General features: G+C 41.1%; 1 protein-coding gene across 1 annotated transcript in view; it reads right to left on the reverse strand.

The window, feature by feature from the left end:
- Positions 1 to 2,237: 2,237 nt before the first annotated feature.
- The window catches only part of SLC5A1 (solute carrier family 5 member 1), a 30,390-nt gene continuing 18,398 nt past the window's right edge, over positions 2,238 to 14,229 (reverse strand). The window contains exons 6-15 of the mRNA XM_033001495.2: positions 13,853 to 13,958; positions 13,532 to 13,612; positions 10,771 to 10,991; positions 9,666 to 9,801; positions 8,771 to 8,878; positions 7,548 to 7,698; positions 6,772 to 6,940; positions 4,503 to 4,718; positions 4,116 to 4,215; positions 2,238 to 3,258 (exon numbers count right to left, since the gene is read on the reverse strand). Coding sequence (XP_032857386.2) covers positions 3,035 to 3,258; positions 4,116 to 4,215; positions 4,503 to 4,718; positions 6,772 to 6,940; positions 7,548 to 7,698; positions 8,771 to 8,878; positions 9,666 to 9,801; positions 10,771 to 10,991; positions 13,532 to 13,612; positions 13,853 to 13,958 — 1,512 coding nt within the window. The 3' untranslated portion in view covers positions 2,238 to 3,034. The remainder of the gene's footprint in view (positions 3,259 to 4,115; positions 4,216 to 4,502; positions 4,719 to 6,771; positions 6,941 to 7,547; positions 7,699 to 8,770; positions 8,879 to 9,665; positions 9,802 to 10,770; positions 10,992 to 13,531; positions 13,613 to 13,852; positions 13,959 to 14,229) is intronic.

Below are 14,229 nucleotides of genomic sequence, written 5' to 3' on the forward strand. Positions count from 1 at the left end.
GTTCTAAGAACAGAGTATTTTCATGATCATTAATAATTAACATTTGTGAGATATTTGGATACATTTATTATGGGTGATACAGAAAAGCAAAAATGAAGAGTGGTTACCCTTTTTCAGGACTTGGCCTAAAAATTATATAGCAATTCTTAAACAGAAATTCTGATTTGTTTATTGTGTGTTCTTTATATAGCAGCATTGTAATTGGCTTCCAGTGCTACGAGGTGAATTTTAGATTTTATTCTATTTTGCACAGTTGTTTTAAAATAATTCTGTATATGTAACTAAAGTCCACTAAAATAAGATGTAACCCTCTATCTTAACTAAAGGGATCATCGGGGATGTCTCCAGCTCACCTGAAATAGAGTTGTATTACACTGTACATGCCATGCATGTATATTGTGCTATTAGCCAGAGATCCACCTGGAGCCTCACCACTAACCAGAAGTATTTCAAATTCACAGTCAAACACAGGGAACAAGCATATGCTCACTGTTCCCGTTTATAAAGCACGAGAATGCCCAGGACAGCACAAGCTACCTGTTGGGGTTTTTCTGAGTGTCCCACAACAGCAGCTGTAACATGGAGAGTTCCCCTGAGAACTGAAGAAAAGTCACTTTCGTCCTTAAAATCATGAAACTGCATTTGAACGCAATAGCTACCAACCTGAGGTGCCATTTAAGTATTAATCTAAACATAAGTTTTATCAGCTGTCCACAATATCAGGAAATTTTTCTATGAAATTCTACAAAATCAGAGTACTCTAAGCAGCAGTCAAACTTTATGTAAACATTTGAACTCTGCACTCTACAACATCCAGTTTTCAGACCAAAACAAAAGTAGGTTGCTGAGGATGTACAGTGGACGTCACTGGGAAACTGAGAGTTTTTCAAAATTCTTTAATCCTGGGGAGGAAAATGAAGTGATGGTGCCTGATTAACCTGGAGGTCTTCTAAAGTCTGCTCAGCCTGCCAGGAAATCACTTGTGTCATTTGTCTTTATCCAAATGGCTGTATAATTTCACCTTTTTTTTTTTTTTTTTTTTTTTTAACAAAGCATGACAGAGAAGGATCTGGGGCAATCTTCATTAAAGTCTTTCTTGTTTGTTTGTCATCCATTACTCTTACCCAGAGCCAAAATCTAGACACCAAATTGTTTCACTGTCTTCCACCATATTATATAAAAATCCCATCATTTTATGGACAACAAATACTTCAAAATATACAAATACTTTAATACATACAAGTCTTCATAGTCCATTAAATATAATTAATTCCATGGTCTTTAAAATACTCTATCACTGTATTAACTGTAAGAAAAAGGTTTGCACCAGTATTTGTATGCTGTTGATTTGATCTGGCCTATGCAAAACCTTTCAGTATACTGCAGGAATTCTACTGAAGAGCAGCAATTCTACTAGAATCCAGAGCATTTTGGTTTAGATCCAAATGAAGAAAAGATATTGTCAGAAGATTCTGAAGTGAGAGTGATTAAAGCTGCAGAGTTAGCAGCAAGTGTGGTGTAGCACATACAGAGACTACACTGGCTTCCTATTTAGGTGCACTTACAGCAAGCCCGGTGCATCCTGCTTGTAGAATCACACTGAAATGCTTTGACACAACTCAGCATCCATGATGCATGTGCAACAGGAACAAGAAATTGTGGTGCAGCTTGACTACAGCAACTGATGTCTTCTTTTACACTTGATTCCCCAGGAAGCTGAATTAGATGATAAGATCTATTGCTTTTTGCTTGGAAGTGTTAAATCTATCTTTTCCTGTATCTCCAGCTGGTATCAAACTTATCAAGCGGAGACAATCAGGATGGTTTAGCTGATATCCCACAGCTGTGACTATTCTCTTTCATGAACTATTAACTCATACTGTCATACAGCATGACTTCTATTTCTCAATGAAATCTTCGGAAGAAAGATTTATAGCTTTGCAGAAAAGCAATATAGAGCCTTCAAATGTATTTGAAAGAAGAAAGCAAACAAGCATTCTGATGCTTTAGACTTTTAACCATGTGTGGGGATTGTTTTGTAGTGCAGTCCATAGAAAGAGGCAATACATTAACACCAACCCCACAACAAAGAGGTCCTAGTAGTTGTGAATAGAAATTAACTTTGACATACTAAGATGGAGAACTGATTAATAAGAAATAAATATATATATATACACACATACATATATATTTTAAATATATATAATATATATAGTGCATATATATATAACATATTGCATGTGTATATATATGTATTTTGTATAAAAAAGTTTCACATTCAAGTACAGAGACATATTAAAATATAAAGAGAGGAGGACCTTCTGAAGTTAACCTTAAGCAGAGAATCTATTGTAAGCAGAATTCTTATTGAGACCATCGAGACATGTTGTCCCTAATTTCAATATGCAATCAGTTCACACGGTTAGTGTTCCACTGATTACTGAGAAACACAACACAATGAAAAGTGAGAAAAAGGGGAAAAAAGTTACTGTGGAAAGTTAGATATAGTGTCAAATACATCAATATGTACATAAATCCTTTACTTAAGATAACCCATGCTTAGAGGGAACAAAATGGATTTTTTTGATTTTGAATTCATAATATGGTCCCTCAGTTGTGAATTTTTTGTAATCAAATGATCATAGCCAAAGGAAAAAGAAATGTGAATGATCAGAAGAAGGGTTGAAAATCAACCCTAAAAGGTAGTTCACAAACCCTCATATGAAATATGGCTCATGCAGCCTTGTTCTGCACCTGAAATACCAAATGTATGACGAATAGAGAGAATATTAGATGGAAATTCTGAACCTCAATTAGCCCTGGATTTAATGTCTAAACAGAAAATCTCTCTCTTGAAATCCCAATAGCTTTCATTTTTAGACTGTTGAAATTATGATCACAAAATCAGTGAGTAAATCACTGATTTTTTACAAACGTACACAATGAAAATACTAAGTGTATCTAACTCTGTAAATCTACAAGTCATTATTTTTGCTTGACAATACAGGACAATTTCGGGACTGTAATCAGAGGTTTATGCAAAGAAGGCATGGCAAAATACAGCCACAGTCAATAGGATGATGCCATTGATATTCACAACGTTTCTCCAAAGTGGCACTTCACTTGTGTCAGTCAGTTTCTTCTTCAGTGCTTCCTCTTCCTCCTTGCTCAGTTTGGGTCCTTTTTGTTGATCTAAGCCACAGAACCAGTTGTACGCTTTCTTAAAGCATCCCGGTTCTTCTTTACTTTCCTCGTTAACTGGAAGGAATAACACACTGGTCATGGAACATAAGCACAGACCGCTGCATGCACTAGAAGATCTCTGTGACTAAGGACGTTCCTATAATACATACAGCAGCTCTGACATGGTCATAGTTACACGGAAACATTTTAGTACAAGGCAGTACAGGAATCAAGTTAATCTTGTGTTTTCACAGTTCACCTGGAAAAATAGTGATTTTATACATGTTGCAAGTGAGCCTTTTGCAGAAGACACTTGTGCCTTTTGACTCCTAGAGACATGGTCTGGTATTAGAGAAGCAAACCACGCTGCAAAACTTACACTCCATTTTTTCAATAGTTACTACACGTTTAATTAAAAGACAAATAAATAAATTTGAGGATACTTATGAAAAGGAACTTGGCAGCAGAACCAGAAACCCAGCTAAGAGAGCAGGTGGTTTTGCCCTGATGGATGCCTGGCAATTCACTTTCATGGTGCTCTGCACCAGATCCTAGTTTCTTCAATCCTGGCTACTACCCACTCTTCTCAAGGGAATTCTCATCGTTTCATTCCCAGTGCCAGAGTCACACACAGTTCTGCCAGCGCACACCACCTCTGACTTAAAGCATCTCCATTGTTTCAGCCCTAGAACTGTCACCTAGCTACCTAGAGAACAAGATTTTCTCCCTTCAAATCCACTTCGCTTCTGATTTACACTGAGCTTGACAGATTGGTAAAAGAGAGCTTACTAGCCGTTTAAATATGTGCGGTTTGGGGTTTTGTTGTTGGGGGGAGGAAGGATGTCTTTGCATATCAAACGTGTTAATGTTTCTTCAAGAATGAAATAGGGATACTCAAATACAGATAGAATCTATAGATATTCAACAGTTACCTGATTCCTCATCTTTTTCATCAGCTTTGTCCTGCTCATCTGCATCAAGATCAATACGCTCTTCTTTGCTGTTCCGCAAAGACCAGCACAAGCGGTAAAGCTGCCATGAAACAGAATGAGTTTGTAAATCTACAGCCTTACTACACAGAGACAAATCAGTCTGGCCAGCACATGAACAAGCTATAAGACCAAGTCAGTGTCTAAGATTATTAGCAGTCACTGAAGATCTCTGATAGATAAATTAAAACTATTTCCTTTGCTTTCTTACAAGGACTGTATGATGTGGGTAGCTGAAATGTCAGGAGGTAAATACCGAGTACCAGTGTTTAAAACTACTGGTTTCATTGAGTTCCATTTCTTGAGGAGATGAACAGCAAAAATACTCACGTGTACGTCAGGAATGGGCTTAGTCATGAAGGAGACTGCCAGGATGACGATGGCGGAAACCCCAAAAAGAATCATTGCAAAGTAAAGGTAGTGAATCCCACAGATGATGAACGGGCAGTTGGAAGGGTTCACACAGTTGCCGGTTCCATAGGCAAACTCTGCAATCATTCTACTGAGTCCAGTTAGCAGCCCGACCATCAGGCCCCAGAAGGCACCCTGCACACGAAGGGACAGAAGTTATCACAGTGAGTAATTTCAGGCGTGGAAAGAAGCTCGAAGCCCTGAGCAGCTGCTGGAGGGAACATGGTGGTAGTTATGTGTTATGTTGCCTTTGGCACACAGGTTTTAACCCAGATGCTTTCAGTGACCGTATGTACAGTTCAGTGTATTGATACAACTGAAAGCGGCAACGACCAGAAGCTCAGAGAATATAGAGGACACCTTATCCAGCTTATTTCTCAAAGTTTGTCCATCTCCACCCAATACTCTCCTTATACAGGACAGGTTTGAGCCACACCCTATACATCCCAAGGGTTGTTCTCGTATCTTTTTATCTTTGAGGGCTAAATCCCTGACAGTTCTAGTGTGATGGAATCATCTAGCAAGTGTGTGTCACTCCTCCTGAAACATGTATCTGGTTTATCTTCTAATGACCTTGTAATAGTAATTAGTTGAAAGCTAATTCTCAGTACTTTTGGTGGATGTTTTCCTGCTAGGTACATACTACTCTAGCCCAAAGTATAAAAGACACACCGGTATACCTGGACACAAATTGAAATACGGGAAATTCGGTTTAAACATTTTGTTTGTTTTTCTGCAAAGGTGATTGAACATTGGAACAGGGTACCGAGAGACATTGTGGCATCTCCATCCCTGGAGATATTCAAAACCAAACTGGACAGAGACTGAGCACCTTATTCTTGTTAGCCCTACTTCTGCATAGCAGGGGTTGGATTAGTCAAGGGGTGCCTTCCAATCTCAACCATTCTCTGAGTTTGTGAAGTCAAAGAACAAATGATGGTAACACAAATCTATAAATCCTGATTTAAAAATATTCTAGGTTTAATGCTGGGTTTTAGAACAAAACAGTTTTAATTATTCTGTGGTCAAAGTTACAAAAATTTTTTGGAGTAGGACAAGATAGTTAATTCCATTTCTGGCAGAAAGAAGAATGATTCTGAATAAGAAATGTTGATAAATTTTATAAGTAATTACAATGTTGGAGTTTATCTTATGCAAAGCTCCAACTGTCAGAAGCTTTGACACTTGTCTTCCCTATTTACCCAATTTTAAAGTGTGCAATGTACACAGACCTACACAGATCCCCAGGGATTATACTGAATTCTTACTCAGGTAAAACTCCAGCTAAAATCAGTGACAGATTGCCACAAAGGGCACAAAGATGTAATCTATTTCTGAGGTTTAGCCACACTGGGATAGGAAATGCAGTATCCCTTTTGTGTAAAACAGGCTTTTCTAGGATATACACACAAATAACCACTGAACTGGTCTCAAGAGAAAATAGTGAGAAAAGAGTTTGAGCAATATTCAAAAACCCTCTCTCTCTAGGCTTTCTCATTGAACTTATCTTCCTTGGAGCAAACTTGAGCAATGGGCAAGTATTGTTACTCCTAGTATTACAGAAAAGAGACTGAATTCCTAAGTACTGAGTTTTCAGAATGTCTGAGACCCCAGTTACCATGACTGGCCTTTGGTCCCATCAAAGCACGTGACAGACCTCATGTCTTCTGTGTTACTTACAGAGGCTTAAGTACAATATTTCTCAGTTCACTGCTCTATGAATCAAAATCAGTGATTCCCAGACTAGGGCCTAAAAACAACGGGAAACAATGCATGAAACAACAGCATGTTTGTTTAAAAGACTGTTGACAAAATATATAGTAGTCAAGAAGGCGAAAGGTATTATGTTTGGTGAAGCAGTTTGGTGACCAATATCCTAAAAGATTACTTTCAAATATGTCTCCCTAAATTATCTATTTGACACACTTCTTGGCAAAGTGATAGATAACCTAAGTTTCAGAGCTATCTGGGAATTCCTAGGTGACTGCTTGTTTATCAGATTAGCAAGGAACTTTTCCAAACTCATCTCCAGAATCTCAGGCCCTGGGGTATGGAAACACAGGATCCCTGGGTTGTAGCAGGATCATAATAAACAAGAAGTTGCTAATAAAAGACACCAAAAGAAAAGAGCAGTTCTCCCAGTGCCTAAAAGAACATGCAGAATACCTGTTTCCTAATTTGTACATACCTGCTCATTGACCCGCTTGCAGAATACAGCGAGCAGGAAGACAGCAGCAATGGGAGGTCCCAGGTAGCTAGTAATTGACTGAATATAATCGAAGAGCTGCCCACTTTGAGCTGACTGCACCACAGGAACCCAGGCAATGCTGATGCCAATTAAAAGTAACATAAATGCCCTGTAAAGATAGCCAGATACTCAATTAGTCACCTACTTAGAAGCATCTATCAGAAAGGAAAAATCATCAATTAATAATTTAAATGTCCATTTTGTATTTCAACCAGCAAAATCAATTATAATGGCCAATTACTATTGAGCAAACAGAAGAAAACTAAGTTGGATATTGTGTCTGTCAATTATCCATCAGTACACAGCTAAACATGCAATCAAAACATAGAAAATCACTTTTTTCCTTTGTTTGCTGTATCTAGAGACAAATCAATAGCAGATCAACTAGAACTAGTTCATTGATGCTGTACTATGGTGTAACACAAAGCCTATGAAGATATTTTAAAACAGTTCCCTTTGAATAGCAGTGGAAACTGCTGAGAATTAGTTTAGCTATTTCAGGTACCACTGTCAATTCAACTGGAAGAAAGGCTGTGGTTTTTCCCCCAGAAGGGGAGCGTATGGTGGGGCAGCCAGCCTGGGCACAGGAGGCCCCTGCTGCGCTGCCCGAGCAGGTTTTCCCCCAGGCACCTGGGGTGTTTCTTGGAGGCTGCAGCCTGTACAGCTCCTAGTGCTCGCCGTGTCTGTGTGGCTGGCGAAGACTCAGCTGCACTTACCTCCCAGCTAACATAAGCTCTTTCTCAGACGGTCGTGTTCGAATTTTGGTGTAAATGTCCATAGTGAACAAAGTACTAGCGCTGTTAAAAATAGAAGTCAGGGAGCTCATGAGGGAGGCCAACATGACTGACAACATCAGACCCCGCAGACCTGAAATACAAAGATATGTGAACTGGGGTGAGCATTCAGTGGGGAGCCTCCGCAGGCAGCACCACCCGTGGTGCTTGTCTGATCCTTCCAGCCAGCTCTGACCATGTCTGGCGTATTTAGGTGCTGACGCCTGCCTGACATTCTCTGCAGTGCAAGCAGAGAGATGTCTGCTGAGCTTTGGAAAAGCTATTTACAGCAGTGATAGGGCAACTCTTGAGCTTTTAGAACATACATACTTCTTTTGTGAATGCTGATTAAATGCTGAAATAAAAAGAAAAAAATACTAAGCGGACTTTCCCCAGCAGTTATAAAAATAATTTCTTATTTGCAAGCAAGCATTCACTTGCTTGTGGTATATTTGTAAACCAGTTGTTTGGTAAAAAAAAGTTTCTTTGACCGTTTGAAAATAGGAGTAAGCCACTTTTCTAGACGGTATGATCTAGTTAACTCAGTATGGGGAAGTACTGTAGTATTTTAATAATAATATGCACAACCATTACAATACGAAGAGGAAGTACTAAAGATATCAGGGAAGTACCATGGTCTGCATAATATCATAATCTGTCTTTCTAGCCTTATGAACCAGCCCTGCGGTTTTCTGCAGAAATTTATCTTCTCTGTGTATGTAGTCTTCTCCAGAGCGGTGCCTTATTCTATCATTGAACAAGTGTCCTATGGGAGAATTTGTACATAGAATATTTCCTCCTCCCACCTCAGTGGGTTTAACAGGAGGACTGCAGGTGTATGCCTCTGACTCAGAAACCCTGGCAGAGAGAGTCTTTTATAAATCATTGGCAAAGTAAGTTATTTTTTACCTTCACAGAAAGGGAGCTCAATTATCATTTCACCACCCAGTGTTTATCAGCTGAGAGCTGCCATTGTCAATGTGTAGCTATTCTGCACGTACAGCTACAACTAATACAGACTACCCCTTTGATTGATAGCACATAGTTCTAGTAAGAATTTTTGAACTAAATTTGGGACTTGGGCTCCCTCTCTGACCTGTTTTTACAGTCTGGCAGCCTCACCTTTCCTAAAACAAACAAACAAACAAATACAGACAGTGTCTTACCATTTGGCATAAGCTCCACTACCATTTTTGGATAAGCAATATTTGTACAGCCAACTGCGGTGCCACAGTACTGCTGGCAGACTTCAGGCACAACACAAGCCACCACATCTGAGGAGAGGATAATGAGACAGGGTTTGACAAGGTTGTATAAACAACAGATTGCTCCCAAATTAGTAGAGCTTCTAAAATTTATCTATGTGTTGAACCACTGGACTGACATGCTTGATAATATCCTTGGTCTGCTGGCAGGGAGGAAGGTGATTCTAAGCCTCTATCCTTCCTTTCCTCACTGAAAGAATACTGAAAAGTGCTGCAGGTCCAAAAAAAAAGACAAACAAAAAAAACAGCATTAATTTGTCAGACCAGGGCTGAGGAGCACAAGGAGAGCAAGTAGAAAAAAAAGCAGAGGAACACAAAAGCCCCTCTCCCTCCAACCTGAACATCTCTCCTCTGCCTGCTTTAAAACACACTGATGGTTAGAGAGAAGAGAGATTGGAATTTCCCCCACACTGTGCTGGGGGCTGTCCACGGCCCAAAATATTACTGTCTGTGACAGATGACCCTCCTCCTCTGATTACCAGCAGAGTACTGGACATCATTTTCCGCTCCTTCAGCCAGAGTGGGGCTGTAACAGACAACTGGGGAGGGACACTGTGGAATTTCTCTCCCCTAAAACAGAGCAATAGCAGAAACCTGGGATCAGGGAAAAGAGGAAGACCTGTGACTTCTTCCAGTGTAGTTAGTTCTTGTGCATACATGTGCCTGGATGATTTAGACGACAAGATGACAATCTAACAGGTATTTCAGAAAGGACAGAGGGCAGGAAATTGAGAGAGATTGGTATTGAAACATTGGCAGGAAGAAGAAATTTGCGGCTTTATATACATATGCATACCTGTGTACAAAATGCGGCTGATCATTCCAGGCATCACTATAATAAACATGGGCAAGAGTTTCAGGTATCCACACATGATACAGCCAGCCTTCACATGAGACATGTTCTTGCCAGAGAGACATCTTTGGACAATAACCTGTCAATGAGACATGACAAGCATGTGTGATTCAACCAGGAATAGAATTTTCATGAGCACACCATGGCAAGTTCCAGATACAAGGTAGTTCTTAACCTTTGTGATTGTGGAAGAGCCTATGCACCATTTCTGTCACTAGGAAAAACAAAAACTACATGACAATAAAAGGGTATATTTGAAATAAGTAAAGGAAAATATCATTTATCCAGTGTATGTTTAAGAGTATGTTTTTATGTTCTTAAAGCAGATTGACTAGAAAGCCAAAAAATATTTACATAAGCAATAGATACAGTCACATTGTTGGGTTGTTTTTTTTTTTTTTATTTGATTACAAATTGGGAAGATTATCTTTCTCCCAATTCAGAATGCAGATAGGTCACTTGCTAGAGACAGGACACATGCTTACATCGCAGTTGCAGGAGCACACTTTCATCTACTCATGTCAGTGTGATCTCTCGGTGCAACTGGATGGTAACTTTTAGGGAGAAGGAAGGACTGGGGAAGAGTCTCCAGACTGAATGACCTGACATATGAAGAACATCCTCCCAAGACTGTGCATGCAAAGATGAAAATCGCACAAATAGGAAACAAACTCCATTACTGAATGGGGAATCATATCTAGTCCCAGTCTTACAAGGATCATCTGACACATGGTTTCCTAAGTGAATGTTCACACTTACAACCTCTCTGTTTTTTCACACATGGTCACGGACAAAAAATGAGAATGGAATTACACACAGTATCTGCTGGGCACAGCATAGGAGAAGAATTGAAAGAACACATGTTCCATTTTCTCACATGTGGGAGGGTTTTAGAAGCCAGAAACTAAACGGACACTGATCAGTCTTGAAATAATTGACATTTCTGTGACCCAGCTTTGAATTACAGTGGGGGGAAAGTACCCCTAGATCACACTAGAGCACAGAGATTTGTGTTCAGCATTTCCAAGGCATATGGCTTCCACATTACCTGATCCGTGCACCAGTACCACAAAGCAAGGATGCTCAAACCAAAGACGAGCCCTGGCCATGGCAGATCTCCAGTGACGGCGTCTCGGAAGATGTGAAAGGAATCCTTCCGAGGAGTGTAGCATTCTGCACTAATCGTAGTATTCCCATAGGAGATATTGGATGGAATTGCTTCCATGTACTTCTGCATGAAAACATCATACCCTCCTACTTCAGCAAATGCTGAAAAATAGAAAGTAATTGTAACTATAAAGTATTTAATACTGAAATCTCAAATAGTGCTAGAGAATGTGAGGAGAAAAACCTCCTTAAGACGGATGTAAAAAAAGCCTAGCTGGTATACATCAACGTTTTCAGAAAACAGTATACAGTGTTTCATAAGTATTCACACAATCTAAGTACCAAAGTGACCTTTCTATTTAGGTTTCTGTATAGCTTGTAAACATTGGTTTGGGCTCCACATCTCTCATACATGCCTTGCCAAGAAGTGAAATGAGCATACATTATTTCCATACACTGTTAACCTAGGGAAAACCTAAGGCAGGGTCTTACCAGGTTAGGTCAGTCTGAAGTTACTTCTGCTGTAACAATGGTGGAATAATTTCATTTCAGTGAAAGACCTAGCTAGAGGTAAACCAAGCACTAACTAGAAGGATAAAGGACACTACAGTTTCACGGAATCTTATCACTACTTCTCTCTCTCTTACAATATCTTCCTATGAATTCTGTTTAACAGCACGACTTCCACTTTAAAATGCGTATGATCTTCTGGACATACACATTGTCTTATTCATAAACATTCAGTTCGTATCTTTTGTCCAGCTGGCAATATAATGACATCCATAGATCAACTACAAGGCTCACTTAAAACGTTAACATGCCTGGGTTGTTTTAACACAAGCTAGCAGCTAGAGACAAGGGAAAAACATGCAACATGACCAACAGCTCTTCACTTTGAATCAGAAATGTCATGCATTACCAACTGAATATCAATGAAATTATAATCTTCTTGAACAAGATGCTCTCTGAACTTTTCAAGAGTGCCATCATCACCTGTAAACAACTCTGCTTTTACTTCACTAGCCATGACAAGTCCTGTTCTATCATGGGATGCTATATATTACCTTATACATTCACCTGTGCTTTGGGGATGGAGTGGTCTCAATGACTAAAGGGCTTGGCAGCACATCTGTTTTCTTCCCTGATAAATAGGTATATGAACCAAAATATGCTGGTTAAGATAGCAGGGTTACACACTGCAGGATCCACTTCCACAGCCACTGTGGGACCTGTGGTTGACTTGGTCACCTGGGATATGGAGAAGGAGGAGGTACTCAGTGAATTTTTGTGCCTCAGTCTTCACTGGCAAGGGCTCCAGCCACACCACCCAAGATGCAGAAGGCAAAGGTGGGGACTGGGAGAAGGAAGAACCACCCATGGTAGAAGAAGATCAGGTTTGAGACCATCTAAGGAACCTGAAGGTGACAAGTCCATAGGACCTGAATGAGATGCATCTGCGGGTCCTGAGGGAACTGGTGGATGAAGTGGCTGAGCCACTATCCATCATCTCTGAGAAGTCGTGGCAGTCCAGTGAACTTTCTGCTGACTGGAAAAGGGGAAACATAACCCCCATTTTTTAAAAAGGAGAATAAAGAAGACCTGGGGAACTATAAGCCAATCAGTCTCACCTCTGTGCCCAGCACGATCATGGAGCGAATCCTCCTGGAAACTATGCTAGGGCACATGGAAAATAAGGAGGTGATTGGTGACAGCCAGCATGGCTTCACTAAGGGCAAATTGTGACTGATGAATTTGGTGGCCACCTACGATGGGGTTACATTGGTGGATAAGGGAAGAGCAACTGGTGTGGTGCAGTTGACACGCAGGAGGGCAGGGATGCCACCCAGAGGGACCTGGACAGGCTGGAGAGGTGGGACCGTGCAAACCTGATGAAGTTCAACAAGGCCAAGTGCAAGGTCCTGCACAGGGGTCGGGGTGATCCCAAGCCCAAATCCAGGCTGGGAGAGGAGTGGATGGAGAGCAGCCCTGCGGAGAAGGACTTGGGGGGGTTAGTGGATGGAAAACTGCCCGTGAGCCAGCAATGTGTGCTCACAGCCCAGAAAGCCACCCGTGTCCTGGGCTGCATCCAGAGCAGGGGGGCAGCAGGTCGAGGGAGGGGATTCTCCCCCTCTGCTCCGCTCTGGGGAGACCCCCCTGCAGTGCTGGGTCCAGCTCTGGGGCCCCCAACAGCAGAAGGACACGGACCTGCTCGAGCGGGGCCAGAGGAGGGCACGAAGATGCTGGGGGGAGATGGAGCCCCTCCCTTAGGAGGCCAGGCTGAGAGAGTTGGGGGGGTTCAGCCTGGAGAAGAGAAGGCTCTGGGGAGACCTTAGAGCGGCCTCCCAGGGCTTAAAGGGGGGACAGGAAAGGTGGGGAGGGACTCTTGGTCGGGGGGGTGGGGATAGGAAGAGAGGTAACAGTTTTAAACTCTAAGAGGGCAGACTTAGATTAGATCTAAGGCAGAAATTCTTCCCTGTGCGGGGGGTGAGGCGCTGGCCCAGGGTGCCCAGAGCAGCTGTGGCTGCCCCCTCCCTGGAAGGGTTCAAGGCCAGGTTGGATGGGGCTGGGACCACCCTGGGCTGGTGGGAGATGTCCCTGCCTGTGGCAGGAGGTGGGAACTAGATGATCTTTAAGGTCTCTTCCAACCCAAAATATGACACAAAAAAAAAAAAAATCCAGTTTAAGTCATCTGATTTACTTACCAAATCCCATGAGAATAAAGGATCCCACTACCATGATAAATGTTTGTAAGGTGTCTGTGTAAATCACAGCTGCAAGACCACCTAATGGCAAAGAAAAGTCAAGGCAAACAGGTTAGCTGCTGTGCAAATGCCTCAGTGGAGATCTTTTACTTTTTTTTTTTTTTTTTTTACTTTTCTCATTACCTCTCTCTTTCAAACAAAGACCACTGTAAATCACTTCCCTTTTAGGTTTTCATTTCTCCCCTCTTACCCACCTCCCCTATTCTCTTTTTTCTGGCTTCCCTAACTTACTTAATTTATCAGACTGCTCTGCAAACTCACCTGTGATGGTGTAAAGAGCCGTAATAGCAAGCAGGATAATTATGGCCAAATAAAGATTCAGGCCTATGGCCAGCTGTATAAATACAGCTCCAGAGAATATGTCTGCCTATAAAATAAAAAATTATAGATTAAGCAATGTTTAAATTCATGATGATGGCATATTACACATTCATGATGCAGGTACTGAAATACACAACTCCCCCCTTACAGTACTGCACACACACCTAAAAACAAAACAAACAAACAAACAAAAAAAATAAAGAAGAAAAAGAAAAAAAATTAGAGTCCATTTTAGCACAACTGCCAGTCTCCTCTCAGTGCCATGCTGGTTCCAGTACAAGAGTTGGAACACTTCTCAAAGAATGCCCAGATCTTTT

Source organism: Tyto alba, unplaced genomic scaffold, assembly GCF_018691265.1.
Source record: "Tyto alba isolate M040663 unplaced genomic scaffold, T.alba_DEE_v4.0 Super-Scaffold_44, whole genome shotgun sequence".
In the NCBI taxonomy this organism is placed as follows: domain Eukaryota; kingdom Metazoa; phylum Chordata; class Aves; order Strigiformes; family Tytonidae; genus Tyto; species Tyto alba.